Source organism: Gymnoscopelus microlampas (assembly GCF_963454915.1).
Source record: "Gymnoscopelus microlampas genome assembly, chromosome: 12".
Taxonomy (NCBI): domain Eukaryota; kingdom Metazoa; phylum Chordata; class Actinopteri; order Myctophiformes; family Myctophidae; genus Gymnoscopelus; species Gymnoscopelus microlampas.
The window spans coordinates 26,851,727-26,869,720 of NC_139949.1; the positions used below are offsets into that span (position 1 = coordinate 26,851,727).

Genomic DNA, 17,994 nt, shown 5'->3' on the forward strand with positions numbered 1-17,994 from the left:
CGGCAGTGTTGTTGGATTATTAATCGATTTCTAATATTTTCATAATTTGCCAAGACTTCAATCCCCAGAATGCATTTCATGCACCTTGTTTCCGGTCCTGCGCCGTTTCTGGAGCGGATTGGAACCCGGAGTCAGGATTCGATAAATGAGTATTCTTTTGCACTAAGAGGTAACATGTTTATCAAGCATTTGTACCGTTTTTCGAGACAATAACGATGCAGGTTTATAGAAAATGTGCAGCTAGTTTGAAATGTTCACTTCAAATCTCCTAAAGACGCATTATTCCCCCACGTATTGACGTTGAAGTGTACAGGCTCCAGTTGGGGTTTTGCGTCTCCGTTCCATCCGCCATGCCGATTGTTCTTTGTTACATAGTGAAGAGACGGAGCCGTCAGATCGGAGTTAAAACCCGGCTAGAGTTTGGAATCCAGTGAAATCCTGGATCCCATGTCTTCTACCCGCCGGCTTGCTTATGTTATGCTGCACGACATGCAGCATACATTATGGCAGTGGCTCTCAACCTTTTCAGGCCGCGACCCCCCCAAAATAATCATATTTGAACTGGGGACCCCCCACCCTGATTAGCACTTGGAATGTAGGAGTTGAGGCATTACATTTAGTTCGACTCGGTTCCACAGATATTGTGAAAATAGCAGAGGCGTTGTGAGCTTGTAGATTGGCTATTTTCACAATTTCTGCCTCTTTCTTATCTGATTTGACAATTTGGTCGATGTTTGACCAGTTTTTATAGTATTGTTTTTTTATGCTGTAATGGTCTGTTTATTTTCTTTCATTTTGTTTAGGTATTAAAAAGGTCTTAAAAGTCGTTAAATTGTCACTTCACTATATCATGTGGGGTCCCGACCCACAGGTTGAGAACCACTGCATTATGGTAGCCTAAAATGATCATAACCATCAGCTTTAGCCAGAGGGGCTGATCATGTGTAGAGAAAAGACAAGTGAAGTGTCCCTGATAAAAATGCAGACTGATTTGCAAGACAGTATAGCTATTTTAAAAGTTATAATTCATTCAGGCCAGCTGCCAATATGTGTAATGGCTATAGCTGTCATTTAACAGTGGCTGATGTCCCCCTACTTCTCTTAGTGTTTTATCATTAGTACTATGTAATTAACTCTCTAAATATACATTTTGTAGGTTGGTATAATGGCTGAGCAGACGCCAGATGAGTATATCTGTAAGTATGAATCCAGGTCTGTTTATGTGTGACAACGTGTGAGTGGCAGTGGTGGAAAAAGTACACATTTTTTACTCAAAGTAAAAGTATCAATACTGCAATGTAGAAATGCTCGTTACAAGTAAAAATCTGGAATTCAAAATTTACTTGAGTAAAAGTGCAAAAATATCGGTATGAAAATGTACCAAAAGTATAAAGTACTCATTATGCAGAATGTCCCGTTTCACAAGTTTTCAAATATATCAAATATTTATTTATTAAATATTTACATAGGGCTGAAGTGGTTAATGTATGTTGTAATAATTATTAAAATCTACAAAGTAACTACCGGTAGTAACTAAAGTTTTCAGATAATTGTAGTGGAGTAAAAGTATAGTAGAAATACCTCAAAATTGTACTTAAGTATAGTACTTGAGTACTTTTGTTGCTTTCCACCACTGGTGAGTGGCAAAAAAGAAAGTGAACTATGGTAGTATTCTCTGATAGCTGTGATGTATGAAGTGTGTCTTATCTGTTCTGTAGGGTGCGAGGACTGTGGTCAGTATCATAACTCTGAGTGTCCTGAACTAGGACCACTGGTGACTGTACAGGACTCCTTCGTGCTTAGCAGAGCTAGGTGGGTCAATAATATCATGATACAGTATTAGAGTGCCCAGACCTTTTCTTTTTTGTGTGGATATTAGTGTCCCTGATGGGAATGAAACTCAACCACGGCAGTGTTTCTGTCAAAGGTTAGCTTGCTGGTTGTCTATTAAAAGTTATTGTGCATATATGTTATATAAATCCTGAAGAAAATGAAAGTGCTCAGCTTTGTAGCTTGGTATTTTTAATAGAAAGTTTTCCCAGTATTCCCAAGCTCCAACTTTCATGTCAGCATAATAATTTCCATCACCATCACAAATAAAAGGTTAATCTAGCCATATAATCATTTGCTTGTTGTACACAGAAAGAAACATCAAAATGGTACGATTATAGCCTATAATGAGTAGTGATTTATAATATGCATTTTCTCTATTCAGGTCCTCCCTACCAAATAGTCTGGAAATCAGGCAGGTGTCTGAGGGGCAAGAGGGGGTTTTTGTCCTTCGACGACTGGTCAGAAGGACCCGATTCGGGCCCTTTGAGGCTAAGAGGGCACTGCAACTTGAGAAAGAAGGACCGTTTCCTCTGAAGGTGTTGTTTCAATAAATCATGATAAAACTTGCTTGAAAATAATCTGTACACTTTGTAGCCTTTCATTTGTAGCAGAGAATCGTTTTAGTTGTTTTGTCACTTATTCCGGCATATTCTAAATAACTTTACTGGTTATTTTTCAATGGGCAGATCTTTCAGAAAGATGGCGTGGTGGTGTGCTTTGACTCCTCCAATGAAGAAGACTGTAATTGGATGATGCTGGTGCGACCTGCCATAGACCACAAACACCAAAATCTAACTGCTTATCAACAGGACGATGAGGTGTACTTCAACACCTCACAGGTACGTGTGTATATATATAGACACACACACACACACACACACACACACACACACACACACATATATATATATAATTTCCCTCTTAAGCAATTTGGGAATACATGTTAAGATAAATCTTTTGTTCCCTTTTATAAACTTTTACAATGAAAGACTGTTTTTTTTCCTTATTTTTTCCTCAATATAATTCCTTTGCCAGGATGTGCTACCAGGAGCTGAGCTGAGGGTTTGGTATGGGGCCTTTTATGCCAAGAAGATGGAAAGGCCTATGCTTAAGCCACTGATCCAACTACCACCACCAGGTGGGTCACATTATACCAATGACAATGTAAGACTTATGTCATGGCAGATCTGAAATCTGCATGCTAACCTTGTATACGGTAATAAAAGACAACCAATGAATAGTACTCAATGCACCCTAGTAGCTCCGGGACTGTACTCTACAATGATGGCGATGCTCATTGTATATATTTGGGGTTTTACCCGTGACTCTCTAACAGATATGATATCTCCTAAAACTAAGCCAGATATTCAAGGGGAAGGTGCAGACCCCCTGCCACAAGTGGTTAAAGAGAATGATACAGGTTTGTCATGGACTGCTTCATGTTCTTTTATTTTTATGTTTTCAGTTTTTGTAGAAAATTCCTTCATGGTAATGTTAACCTTTTGCTATTTCCAAGTAGTAATAAAGAACCCATTTTCTCTGGGCATACCTGAAGAAACGCTGTGTCACTGTTGTGTGCGTTAATCTATCATAGGCCACCTACTGAGTCACCTTCAGGAAGTGAAGACTCTAACACCAATTCCAGATGAGCAGCTCCTGCCCCAGGAAGAGGTTCTGGTAACCCCTGAGGATGAGGAGGTCCCTGTAGCTCTGTCTGCCCCCAAGAGAGGACATGGTAGAGGAAGGAGACCAAAGGGACGCAGGATCTCTGCCACTACTACCTCAAGGAAAAACAAACGTGAGCAATGAAGAAGACCTTATTTAACAACTGTCTCTTGTTTGAGGCCCACACACTTCACTACAGCTGTCATATCAGTCTCTCCTCACAGAGAGGAGTCTCTGTAAAGGTGGCTGCATGCTACCATTTTAGGTGATCACCCTCTCACCTTTTAGGTTAAAACGTTTTCACCTAAAAGGTGATTGTGATACTAGGCGTTCATAGTCACATAGTCGGGTGATCTCGTTTGCTTTCTGCTGCGCTCTGTTCCGTGTCTCCTACACACTGCAACACACTCTTCTGTCCGTACAACTCATCAAGAAATCAGAAATCTCATCTTCAACCTTCCTAAATTTTCCTTTTGTGTTCATCATCTCCCTGTTGGTGTTGAATTGAATTAAAATAGCTGGGATCTAAAATACAATGTTGTTAAAGGTGTTGCTACCATCACCTCTGGTCTGTGGTCCAGCCCTGCATGTCAGCATCACTCTGCCACTACTGGGTGCTTAGTCTCCGTTTCCCTGGAATTACCTTTCAGTCAGAACCTCTATTTTCTGGTGTAAAATGAAGGCTCGTCTTTTTGCAGTCCCACCCTAAAACACCCTAAAAAAGTCTTGTCTATAAGCTTGGGTTCATAGCTTTTTTGTTAGTTTTTTTGTAGAAAGATATCGAGAAATGTAATCAAGATAATAATGAGGGATTCTCTTGATTCCATTCCTGCTTCTGATTCCCTGATATCTTTCTACCAAAAAAATTCAATCGTCTTAACTGGTAGTGATGATAGGAAGAGCTTCTGTGAGAGAAATGCAGGATCACGCACTGTGTTTTTATACCCTCAAATTGTGCATTCTAGGGAGTTGGAGTTGGTTAGAGCTTGGCTCAAAAACTAGGAGAAGCATGGGCAGAATTCAGAAGTTGGCGGGACATGGCAAAGTGTGTGGGAAAGTGGGGAGATTAGTGTTTTCACAACATTGTGACCATTAACTTTGAGCTTTAAGCTCTCATCCTGTATAACAAGAACTATAGATTTGAGCTGACCACTTCATGATGTTACAGTAGAGGCTTCTTGTGTACTGTAGTTCAGTGATGCTATGCTCATTTGAGAAGTGGTTGCTCTCTATTTTAATGACGGCACGCGCACGCACATAAATGTTCCCTCATGTGCTCAGTGCGCACTGCTCACAGAACAGCTCCGACCAGCATTATGATTATTAAATGTGCATAAATAGTAGGAAACATGTTTGTATAGGAAATTACTAGTTTTAGTTTAGTTTTTGTAAATGTTGCCTTGAAATAGAGAAGCTGAAAATGGTGGCAGGATGTAGGCTATATAAAGAAATTATGTCAACAGATATGGTGGGGAAAAAAACAATGTTTTAAATGTAGTCAGTTACATTGTTAATTTAGTTTGTATTTACTTTTCTAGTTTAAGTTAATTCAATTAAAGACATTGTTGTACACACAAACACAAAAGCAAACGTAAAATAATCAGACAACTTGTTTACTTGAACTACTTTATTTTGAGGGGAAAAAACAAGCTTCAGAGATTGAACAACATTACACAACAACATCACTTACATTTTTTCAATGTAATTTAACAGTAGTTTCAAAACAATCAAGCAAGCCCCCACCAATTGGTTTGGGGCTTGTACTTTGGTTTAGCTTTTTTCGCTCTCTTGTTCTCAGCTGCCTGATGGGCTCTCAGCCAAGTTCTCACATATGTCGTTGGATCCCAGAACCTTCGAGGTGGCCCGTTTATCTTAATGAACATCAAAGATGCTACCCGTGAAACCATTAACCGTGTGCGGGTTGGGGTGATGATTTGATTCATGGCGCTGAGACCCCTTTCACATTCACATTCATTTCACACCTGACGACCTGAGCTATTGTTATGCTAAGTAGCCAGGTACTCGCTCGGCGCACGGATCGAGTGGAACGCATTCTTCCATGCACGCTTGTGCAAGCGCGTGCACATCCGTGCATGTGTCTGCGCGTCCCCCTGGCCAAATAAGTGGTTGCTCGGCGTGCAACCACGTCCACTGAGCATTGCACCCCTGCTGTAGTTGATCTATGAGGAAAGCTTTCTCCGTAGTATGCTAAAGGTCTAAAACACAGGCTTCAGAAAGCTGCACCACCAGGGTATTGTGATACCAAGTGTTTTTTGCTTAACATTAATCAAAATCTTTTGGTTCCAGCAGAAATAAAAACGCTTGATAACAACTTTCCCTCCCTCCATTTCCTTTTCTCCAGATGTGAAACTCTCAGCAGCGAGCACACCAACAGCTGGAGGAGAAGTCACTCCCGGTAACAGCAGTCTGTTGATTGGTGCCGATGGCGTGGCCATCATCAAGAGACACAAGACAAGGGAACACAAAAGAGTCTACCGCTGCAGCCTGTGCAGCAAGATCTTCCAGAACAGCAGTAACCTCAACAGGCACATCCGATCTCATGGTAATTTCTTCATATCTACGTATGTATCTGATGTGCGATCATCACTCTTGCTTGTCCTCAAATGGGATTAGTTGTTTTTCTCAGGTCCTAGAAGATCAGTAGCTGTTTGTCAATAGAAAGACTATTCCTTATCAAAGGTATTTGAGCAATGCTTTAGCCTCTTTTGCAAGCATTAGTTTGTATCAACCCTTAACTTTACAGTGCACAAGGCATTGGCCGTTCACTTAGTGTTATGAATGTTTTTAGAAAACAGGTCATTGGCATTATCAAATCCCACCGGTCATTAGAACATCTCCCAACTACTGTTAGCTTGAAAAAATGTGTGTAAACCTTCTTGATGCCTTGCTTGTTGAGGATAGTCCATGAGCACTGGCTCACTTCTTTAGCCCACCTTAATAACAGCTATGCGTTTTGAGTAGCAGACAATTGCTCTTGTTTGTCTGGTACCATGAACGTAGGACTCAAGTTTATGAACCAACTGAAGATGTTTTGGCGATGAACCCCTTGATTTGTTTTTCAGGTGATAAGCTTTTCAAATGTGATGAATGCGACAAGCTGTTCAGCCGCAAGGAGAGCCTCAAGCAGCACATCTCTTACAAGCACAGCAAGATTGTGGTGGGTACTCTTACTCTCTTTTAACTCTGTTTTAATGTGATGAGGAACAAATATGCAGGAAACATCGTCCTCAGCAAAATTTAGAAATAGTAAAAATGCACACCTCAGTTAACCCTATGCAATTGTCAAGAATATGTGCCATTTCCACATGAAGTGTCCTTGAGCAAGACACCGGACCCCGAAACTGCTCCTATTGAGCAGGTTGGTGCCAGCCTTGCATGGTTGCCTCTACTGTCGGGTGAATGTGAAATACATCACTTTGATGGTTGGAAAGATTAGACAGGTGTTATATAAAATGCAGTCAATTTACCATAATCATATATTTGTTCAGTGGCCATAAATGAGCTCTCCAGCAACCCCATTTGTTATTGCTTATAGGCACACATAGTGTTGTTACTTCCTGATTTAAATACATTAAATCTTGGGATCATCAGTTACTTTACTGAGTGTTACCTTTAATGTAAGGTGTTCATGTTTTCCCAACAGCCTGATGTGGAGTACAGGCATAAATGCAAAACATGTGAGAAGTCATTTCGCCTGGAAAATGCCTTAAAGTTTCACAATTGCAGAACAGGTAACACCACAGACAATACATTATTTGTTTTACTTTAAGCCATGAATATAATTCATTTCTAGTTTTCAATGTTCACTTTTTCTCCCTCTTCTTGCAGACGACAAAACGTTCCAGTGTGACATCTGCTCTCGGTTCTTCTCCACTAACAGCAACCTTTCCAAGCACAAAAAGAAGCACGGCGAGAAGCTGTACTCCTGTGAAATCTGTAACAAGATGTTCTACCGCAAGGACGTAATGCAGGAGCACCATAGGAGGCATGGTGTGGGTGAGTTCCGCCACCATGCGCCTAGGAGATAATAGAGATGGTACATTAACCCATTAAGACCTGGAACACATCTGTGTCACTTTAGATTTCTTTGGCTATTCAAAAATAGCAGATATACAAGCTCATAGCTGAGCTTGTAGATCTGCTATTTTTGAAAAATCTTGAAAATATATAGAAAATATAGATTTTTTTTTCAAAAAACTGTTAGGATTTAGAAAACATTTTTAAGAATCGCCTCAGGTCTTAAAGGGTTAAGGCTTACACACCATCATGGCAGGTTGCTGAGAAAGCTTGAAGCTTAGCCAGAACAGAGTTCAATTTTCGTTTTCATAAATTATTTATAAGTAGTACATGGTGGTGTATGGATAAGATCTGTCACAGGATTTTTGCAAAGAGGTAGGGCTCACAGTAACTTGTGAAAATACGATCATTGGTGCACAATCTGGTCTGATCGGAATGAACTAAAAACCTCAAATGCAGAATTCTGTGATGTTACCTGTTATTGTATGTGTCTGTATAGGCCCAAAGCACATGAAGAAAGAGGAGCTGGAGGCCAATGGTGAGGAAGCGACCAAATACAGGAAGGAGCCCTCGCCCTGTCCCATCTGTGGCAAGGTGAAACCTTGCAACAATACTATGACATGACGCTGAGCGTAACCACTCAGCATGGATCCAACAACAAAGACGGCACCAAATCTGACACGTGTATGTGTGTGTGTGTGTGCCTGCGTGCGTGCGTGCGTGCAGGTGTTCTCCTGTCGCAGTAACATGAACAAGCATCTGTTGACTCATGGGGATAAGAAGTACACCTGTGAGATCTGTGGCCGCAAGTTCTTCCGCGTGGATGTCCTGAGAGACCACATTCATGTTCATTTCAAGGTGAGATGCGACAGCCCCGATGCCCAGCCCAGGTGCTTATTATAATTTCCCCGCAATATTCTATTTGAAAATAGCCGATCTACAAGCTCACAACGCGTCGCAGCTTGTAGATCGGCTATTTTCAAATAGCTGATGTATATGTTAAAGTGCTCATGTGGCCCATAGTTGCTTCTTTTGGGCTGGTTTCCCTAGACCTGGTTGCTTGTTTCTCTCACAGAATCTGGCAACACTGCCAGATTCTGCCCCCTAAACTTGCTTCTAATTATAAGAATCTCAATATAAAAATTCACACCTGGGGTCATCTAGGTAGTGCAGGGATAAATTACCTTAGTTTCAATGCCACCATGGTGCCTTCGGCTTGGCCTGGTGCTCCAACTAACGCAATTGTCCTTGTTCGTGTTCGTTAGCGGGTGGGAAGCCAGCAGGGGAGGGCGATCTAGGACACTGCATTGTGACTCCTACAGGTTGGTCGGGCACCTGTTCAGCACTTGGTCACATTATGTCCTCCTGGTGAAACCCCTGACTGTCAGGTGAAAAGAAGCTCCTGGCGACTCCATGTGTATCAGAGGAGATACTGTATGTGGTTGTCAACACCCTCCCCAGACCAACAGTAGGGGTTGGCAGTGACAGTGACTATATACTGTACATGAGGGGGGCATTGGCATAATGACAACATTTCGAGACAATAGGAGGGGGTGGGTGGGGTCAAAAATAGTTTATCAGAAGAAAATGAATAATTCACACCTGTGCGTGCTAAAGTGAACTAACTCTAACCTGAAATGGCTTTATCGATGGCTTTATTTTTTGGTAAAAAGGTATTCACCAGTATAGAGAATGTTTATCTTATGTAACTGTATGTGCATGTAATGCAATGTATGAATAGTGAAGAATGTATTATGAAAACAACTATCTTTTGTTATATTATTCCCAGACTTAATGAAATGAAACTTTTTTAATATGTACTGTTTTTCAGGACATAGCCTTAATGGATGAGCTAGAGAGGGAGCTTTTCATCAGGAAGATAGGCATCTCATGTGACGATAGTGATGAAACGGACGAGGACGATGAGGAAGAGGATCCCGAGCACCACAAATATAACTGCAAGAAATGTCAAGTAAGCCCCGTACTGAACTGGGTTAATTTGGGTTAAGGAGTCATTCCAGTTTGTGATCTTTAAAGACTTTAACTGCAAGATTGTGTACATGGCCCAAATCTGCCAAATGATCAGGGTCATTCACGTCCAGACAAAACAATATGTCTTTCAAGGGCAGCTATTTGCTGATACTTGGGTCAGCCTGTCCGCACAGTGTTGTTTGATATAATCTTAAATAAGCCAATGGCTAAGCACATACCTCTGCTCTCCCTCTCTTGTCTCTGTTACTGCCCTAGTTGTCCTTTGCGAAGGGAAAAGACTACTTGAAGCACATCATGGAGCAGCATAAAGAGAGAGGCTACGGCTGTGGGATCTGTAACCGGCGCTTTGCCCTGAAGGCCACATATAACGCTCACCTGGTCATCCACAGAGAACAGCTTCCTGATCCTGCTGTGCAAAAGTAAGACTGGAAGAGGGCAGTAGGAAAGAGAGGGATAGATGGCACACAGGTCATTGTTGTACCTACAGGGCAAAGATAGTGTACATTTTTGTTCTGTTGATGGTGAAAACAGCCTATAGGGTAGAAATCCCCTTGGCACCATGCCATATCAAGCTAACAAAAGTACAAAATAGATATTTACATTTGGTTAACCGGAATATATATAGTTTGAATGAGAATCTTCAACAGAGTGCTTACCTGCCAGTGCTTTAAGGGGACGCTTTATAAATACCAAACCTATGAACCTACATCATTTTATCAGTCATTTATACATTTTAGTACACTGCCTGTTTTATTTTCCCTATTAACTGCCCTTGAACTTACTCAAGCATTGGAAATGAAAACAGGAGGCCAGTGTATTTTTTAAATAAAATCACCAGCATGAAAACAAACTTTTCTTAAAGCCGTAAGAGTGCGCTTAATTTGTGATCAATTGCACTAGTGTCTAAAAAACATAAACAATTTACACAAGAATTAAAGCGGTGTTCCAAATAATTACTGATATTGGACAGTGACAAAGGTTAACCACTTAAACAATACAGCCATAACCACTTAAACAATACAGCCATATAAATGTGTATGGTTTAACCTATAGCCCTGGTCCCCCAGGGCTCTATACTTGGTCCACTCCTTTTTTCCCTCTACACCAACTCTCTACCAGATCTGCTCACGTGTTGCAAAAGCTTGTAGATTGGTTAAATTACCTGAACGTTTGCCCCAATAGGAATGCTAGGGTTCATGTGGTTAAGGAAATATCCATAAAATATAAAAACAGTTATGTCAATATTTCAAACCAAACCGTAAATACTTCATTGACCGGGGTCCCCCAAGGTCTGTACTTGACCCCCACCTTTTTGACCTCTAAACCAAATCTCTACCTCTATGCCACAAATAGCCGCTCACAATGTGACCTGTTGTTAGCTTGTAGATCTGCTATTTTCACCAAATGTTTGCCTTTTTGTGCCTATTATGGCAGGCCCAGAATAGGGATGCTATGATTCATGTGCTTATGGATGTACAGGCAAACTCCAGTGGCAGGCTTGCTAAGCGGCCCCACCTAATGGACAAATTGGGGGTAGCAGTCAAATGTAGAAATTGCTGAAATGGTATATTTGTTCGGGGATGGGGGTGAAGCTGCTGTCATATAACTATGATATAACTATGAATATTTGTATTGTAATACAAGTAGTAAGTGGTGCTGATTAGTCTCTGAACTCTGCAGAAAATATTATTCTCATGCAGTGTTACATGCAGTAAACAATACAAGCTTTTGCTGTTGTGTTCTACAGGTACATCCATCCATGTGAAATCTGTGGACGAATCTTTAACAGCATTGGCAACTTGGAACGACACAAGATAATCCATACAGGTGAATGCTTCATCTCTTTTAGTATATTACTGGGTTACATCTCAATTTCTCCCAGACATAAATTACACCCTTTGAGATCCCCCAGACATGTTTTCCACCCCTAATAGACAAATTAATAAATTGTCACATTGTGCCGTACAGCAGATATTTACTGTACATGATATGGACGTTAGTTAAGGTGCGAGAATATAAAAAAAAGAGGGAGTAACTTAAAAGGAAAAAAATATTATTTCTTATACAAATGCTTCATTCTAATATGGGATGCGCAATGCTTTCGATGTGCCTCGGTGTGCTGCTGAGTGACAGCTGAACTGCATTCACTCTGTCAAAAGACGCAATATTAACATTTACTTTATCTTGTCTATCATACTGTATGTTGCTGGCCACCACAGAATCTAATCAAAACAAGCAGCACTTTAAGGGGGAAACGATTGCTTTGTAGCCTATTTCATGAACTCCTGCTTTGTAGCCTATTTCATGAACTTTCACTCAGTTATAAACAAAAGGCTTTGATCTGAAACCGTTGTTTTTACAGAGACATCTAGGAAATGACACGGTAGTGGAAAACATTTACCGAAAGACTGTTTACCATAGTTTAACATTTAACATTATTTAGCTCACCGTGTAGGTTGGCTCTCTAAATGAGTCTATTGATGTCCGCTGTACAGTTGCTGTGATATAAAAGGCTCCTATTATAAAGGTATAAATGTAAAGTCTGAACCCGACATGAGACCGAGAAATGAAGACACTTCTACCTTTGGGGGGAGAGAGAGAGAGAGCGCTTATATTCACTAACAATCATGGAGCTTTGCAGTTACTATTTCCTAGCAATAGTTTTGTTTTTAGGCAGGACATTATCCTAATGTTCTTTGTGTGTTTGTGTTCTCCCAGGGGTTAAGAGCCACGGCTGTAACCAGTGTGGCAAATCATTTGCCAGGAAGGACATGTTAAAGGAACATCTGAGAGTTCATGACGACATCCGAGATTTTCTGTGTGCCGAATGTGGGAAAGGTCAGGTCATTCTTCACCTTTATAATACTTTGTTTGCATTGTATAATACCCGGTTATCATATTTCTGAACATGGATGACCCTGTTCCTGTGTAGGTATGAAGACCAAGCATGCACTGAGACACCACATGAAACTTCACAAGGGCATTAAAGAATATGAGTGCAAAGAGTGTAGCCGCAAATTTGCTCAAAAGGTCAACATGCTGAAACATTACAAGAGACACACAGGTGAGTCTTTGTCCCGAAATAGCTTTTGTGTGTGTGTGTGTGTGTGTGTGTGTGTGTGTGTGTGCGTGTGCATGTGTGGGCCATAATTTGTCGATTGTCTCCCCCCTCCAAGATTTCTTTGACAAATTGTTGCTTACCGGTACATAGAATGAAATAACAAATGAGTGTAAAGCGCGCACACACACACACACACACACTCGTCAAAAATATGGGAGCACGCCACACTATTCCTACATGCCAGGTACAAATAAGATAATGTATATAAGAGAGAGAGAGCCCATTAAAGAACCCCAAACAATGTATATAAGAGAGAGAGCCCATTAAAGAACCCCAAATTCTGTCATATTATGTTGCAGGTTTCCGTCTAAAATGATAAAGGATTACAATACAGATTACAATATGATGGAATTTCATATAGCCGATGTTTTTGTGAAGCATTGTTTATGGAATTTTAAATAAGTTATTGGGAACAAAATTTGTGATCCCATTTTGGAATAGGATAAGTTAGGGTTATAGTTAAGGATGGGTAAGAGGATGTGGAATTGTCGAAAAGTCAATGCCTTGTCCCCAAAAGTTAGCAAAACTCAATGTGCATGTGCGTATTAGTGTTAGACACTTTGTATGTTTTGTATGTATTGTTTAATCGTCTTTAAACTATGTCTTGATGTAGTGAGAATGCCACATAAAAAACACTAGGCTTGTGTGAGTTGAATCGTAAACCCTGTCTCTTTGCTCAGGTATAAAGGACTTCATGTGTGAGCTGTGTGGAAAAACTTTCAGTGAGAGGACCACCCTGGAGACGCATAAGCTCATCCACACAGGCAAGGATTTCTTTGTAACACTGGAAAAAAAGAAAAAAAAACGTTTTCTATGAGAGCCACAGGAAATGGGGATAATATCCTTTCTTTTCAGAAATTAATCCAAATATAAAGCTTTGAGGTTAGTAATGTTGGTACCCTGGGCCTGGGGCAAGTACATGGAAAATCAGTTCAAATTGATTTGAACGTGTGCCTTGGTACTGGTGGCTAAGCAGATTGCGTGTCAATCAAATAATCGCAACAGCCCCACTCCCCAGTTTGATTCCAGCTGGAAACCAGTGTTGCATGTCTTTCCCCTCTCTCCTCAGATTCCTGTCTGCACTGTCCTTCGTATAAACAAATGTCAACAAACAATTCTCTCACATGCCGCCAGTTTTTTAAGAAATTGAGGGATAAAACACTTGCAATGTTATCAAATTGTGTCTCCTTAATAAGACTGTGTACATTAAAGTCAATTCAATATTGGTAATCTTACTATTACTACTACTACTACTACTAAAAACTGAGGGCTTTTGAAAACCATTGAAATTATAAATCTTTACGAATCCTGAGGACAGTATGTGTATAATATGGTTGAATTCTCACACTCTTTCTCCTCTGCAGTGGGTAAGACATGGATATGCGCAACCTGCGATAAAAAATACCTCACTGAGTACATGCTGCAGAAGCATGTGCACCTGACTCATGAGAAGGTGGAGGCCCAGTCGTGTCATCTGTGTGGGACCAAGGTGTCTACCCGTGCCTCCATGAACCGACATATACGACGCAAACACCCAGAGGTTAGTAGGGACAATTTTGTTCTTAATGGCTTCCTCCAAATACTCAAGATACATTTACCATTTTGGGCGGGAACCCCTATTCGTAACTATACCTTTCAGGCCGGGAACCCCTTTTGGGGTTCTTGTTGCTATGTACAGTTTATAGCAACATGCATTTGTTGTATTTTTGAATACATATTTGAAGTTTTTCTGAAAACTTAGGTCAGGATTTAGAAGCTGTTTTTAGAATCGGCCTCAGGTATAAAATTATTAAATCCTGTTTATTTTCTGAACAAAATATTGGTTTGTTAAAACATTGCTCAAGAAAAAGTGGTTTTAACACACAAAAACACATATAGAAAACAAATCACTTTGTCGTCTTGATTTAACTTCAGGTGATTTCGGTGAGACTCGATGAATTTGATGATCTTCAGGAAGCCACGACGATCGATGATTCATCTATCAGCATTGTAAGGACAAACTTCTGGACTCTGTAAACATCAATACATGTGGTTGTCCCCATGCATATCATGGAGGGGATGGTGCCTAGAGGACAGGTGGTTGGTCTTGTGAATCTGGAGTTAGAGGAAAGAAGGACAAATACATTAAATGATGGGGTTAGCATTATGTGAGTTAGTCATTATGTGATGTCACATGATTCTGCACATTCTGGACTGCTGACTGTCAGTTCCAAAGTCCACCTTCCACAATAGAGGTATTTCTGTGCCGATAAAAGATGTGCATAGAACGCAGAGAACAGGAATAGTAATACTAATGAAACCCCCTCATACTCTCAACATATATATTCAATTCACATAAAGCATATGATTGTTTTAATAAACTGGCATTGCAGACACCAGAATTTGTTATGGCAGCTCAAGGACAGTGCTAATACCAATGTGAAAGCAGATTTATTCTTTGATTAATAGCAGCTATAATCAGTGCTGTCTGTGAACCACAATATTATATGATAACCCAATGGCTGCGTGCCACCTCATAAAATATGTTCCCCCCTTGCAGCCTACTCTGACCCTGGACAAAGACAGTTTGTCTCAGGAAAGGCCCAGCAGGCCCTCCCGACACCCCAAGAAGAAACAGAAACACATAGCTGAACCAGAGCTGTCTGAATCAGATGAGTACGCTGACTTCACAGAGCAGAGACATGAGCATATAACGGAGTTCACCTCTGTTATAGTAGGCGATGAGACGGAGACCAGCTCTGCTGTGCAGAGTATTCAACAGGTAGATATAATGCATGATTTACAATCAATTGTGCTATTGGTCATTAATCTAACATGGATGTTCTTTTGTCCCAAGACTCAACCTAATTTGAATGCCTGACAACTGGCATGGATGAAAAAGGAAATGGGCTTTTACGATTTGAAGAGTGGGATATAATGTCAATTATAGTGCTAGCCGAATGATAACATGATCATTATTGATGATGCATTGTTTATGGAGATTAAATAAAAAATCACACCCCGTGTGAAGAGAGTGGTGCCTTTGAAAGTGTAACTGGTTGCATCCTTGTGTTGCAATCAGCAACAATATGTTGTCACGTGACACGTGACAACTATTGTCACGTGTCACGTGAAGCTTGACCAATCAGCCGTGCTCAAACATACGGACGGACATACGGACACAACATGGCTGCCCATGAAGTCAAATGTAGGAGTGGTTGGCACCACTCAAAAATGATTAACTTGAATTCTATTAATATTTGCTCTAACCTACAAGGAGCACAATTGTGCCAAAGGCATGTTATTTGAAAACAGGTCCCAAGCACAGCACATACAATAATCCAGAAAAAAAGAGGATGACATTTTTGAAGCTTTAGATTTGTATGATTGACAATACTTAATCAAAACTGATATAAAATATCCTGAAACGTTAGAATATTTGTTGAAGATGATCAGTCGGCTTATGTGTGAGGTTCTCCTGTGTGCCTGCCTGCTGTTATAACTGACCCAGTATACACGGTACTGTTCTAGGTGGTCGTCCTTGCTGACCCAAACACTCCCTCAGCCTCCTCCCCGCTGACCAATATCACAGTGACGCCCATCAACAGCCACGCCCCCGCCCAGTTCACCAGCCTGCAGCCTGTAGCCGTGGGCCACCTGACAGCTAGTGACCGGCCTCTCACCTTGGACAACTCAATTCTCACTGTCACCTTTGACACAGCCATGCTTCACAACCGGCCTGCTGATCTCATACCAGAGACGGTGGGTCCCGGTGGGGGCGCCGGTCCACAGTCGGTGGCCCACTTCATCAACCTCACCACCTTTGTCAACCCCATGGGCCACCAGCTGGAAACGCCTACTCTTGCGTGGAGGCCTGTCCCAGCGGTTGAAGGAACTCAAGTCACCACTGTGGTAGAGGGTGGTCCAGGGGAGGTCCAGGAGACACAGATCGCAGAGCCGGGACGTCAGGGCCAGCCGCCAGCCCCGCAGCAGCAGAACAGCTCCACACAGCAGATGTTCAGCTACTAGTAGAGACTGGAGGTGCTGGTCACCTCACACTAAGAACTTTTCTGTGGTGAAGTAGATTTTATGACATTTTATAGACGTGTAAATATTGTCACTCAGATGCCTATGGAGGTGAATGACATTTCAAAGAGCTATTGTCTGTGTCTGTGTCAAAAAAACTACAATAATGAACATATTTTTTATATTGTCAAACCCACATTTAAAGTAGCTGTAATAATTATGTATTTACAGTTTTAAAAAGAGAAATGGGTGCATTTGGTAAAAAAGAAGAAAAGAAAATGGTGACAATACTATTGATGATTTACATTTGAAACCAAAGCAAAATAATGAATATTTGAATGCCTTAAATCAAGTGTAAAATATATTTGGATCAGTCAGCTGGAAAATTATGTAAATATTTAGATTTCAACATTTGCTTTTAATCTAAAATGATAAGCCATCTTAAGTCAAATTATATGGTAGAATTCAAGAAATTAATCACCAACCTTTTTCATGGCAGCCAATTTTGACACGAAATAGTAGGTTAACACAAGTGTTACCAATAAGCCTTTCTGTTCCATTTAGTGTAATGGAGCATTTCAAGTGAGCCAACAAGCACAATAGGCAGCACCCAGTCCTGAATGGAATGGAACCTTAATTATAACACCTGTGTTATAATTAATTATTTAATGGCTGCTCTTAAAAAGGTCTGTTAGTTGTGAAACACTTTAGTCTTGAATGTTTTAAAGTGAGCTGTAATTATTATTTTGTCTGAAAACTACTGCAAACCATTTGTATAGTTTATTTTTCAACAAAATGTCCTGGGGAAGGAAAACAAACCTTGCTGTTGTGTGTGTGTGTGAATTTGTTTTAAGTGGGCAGTCAGTAGCTGAGCGATTGGGAAGGTCACAGTAAGATTTAATACACATTACATATGCCATCTGATTAATGGGAAACATACTTAACACTTGGCAAATCAATGCATGTTATTAGATTTGCTATACAGAAAGAAAATGTGACATCATACTGTGTTTCCAATAGGGTGGACCTCACAAGATGGCGCCACCTGTCCATTAAACTCAATGGACGGAGGGGCAGCCATGTTGTGAGGTTGCGTTTTCTACATACTTCATGAAATAATGACCTCTATCCAAGAGCACGATTTGACTAATGTCCTTGAGTCTCTATGCTGCTGTACAGAATAGAGACGTAGAACAGCTTTACAAATAACTAAGTTGCCCATTGAGCTGCGAGACAGTTACAGCAACAGGCCAATGTGCAAATCCTATAACTAGTTAACTGCAAGCATTCTAGAACAGAATTCGACCATACAAGCCTAAAGTAAAAAGCTAGAGCGTCAT

At 40.7% G+C, this 17,994-nt stretch overlaps 1 protein-coding gene across 1 annotated transcript; it reads left to right on the forward strand.

Annotated features, from left to right (window-relative positions):
- The first annotated feature begins 101 nt into the window (after positions 1-101).
- prdm15 (PR domain containing 15) lies at positions 102-17,414 on the forward strand. Its single transcript, XM_084073907.1, has 24 exons — positions 102-169; positions 1,157-1,196; positions 1,719-1,812; positions 2,216-2,369; positions 2,520-2,672; positions 2,869-2,971; positions 3,170-3,253; positions 3,428-3,631; positions 5,861-6,061; positions 6,582-6,676; positions 7,163-7,250; positions 7,348-7,515; positions 8,036-8,130; positions 8,263-8,394; positions 9,368-9,508; positions 9,784-9,947; positions 11,276-11,355; positions 12,247-12,366; positions 12,461-12,592; positions 13,330-13,413; positions 14,014-14,189; positions 14,564-14,638; positions 15,189-15,410; positions 16,160-17,414. Exons 2-24 carry the CDS (start codon positions 1,166-1,168, stop codon positions 16,655-16,657), a joined length of 3,294 nt encoding a protein of 1,097 aa, XP_083930033.1. The 5' UTR covers positions 102-169; positions 1,157-1,165; the 3' UTR covers positions 16,658-17,414.
- The last annotated feature ends 580 nt before the right edge of the window (positions 17,415-17,994 follow it).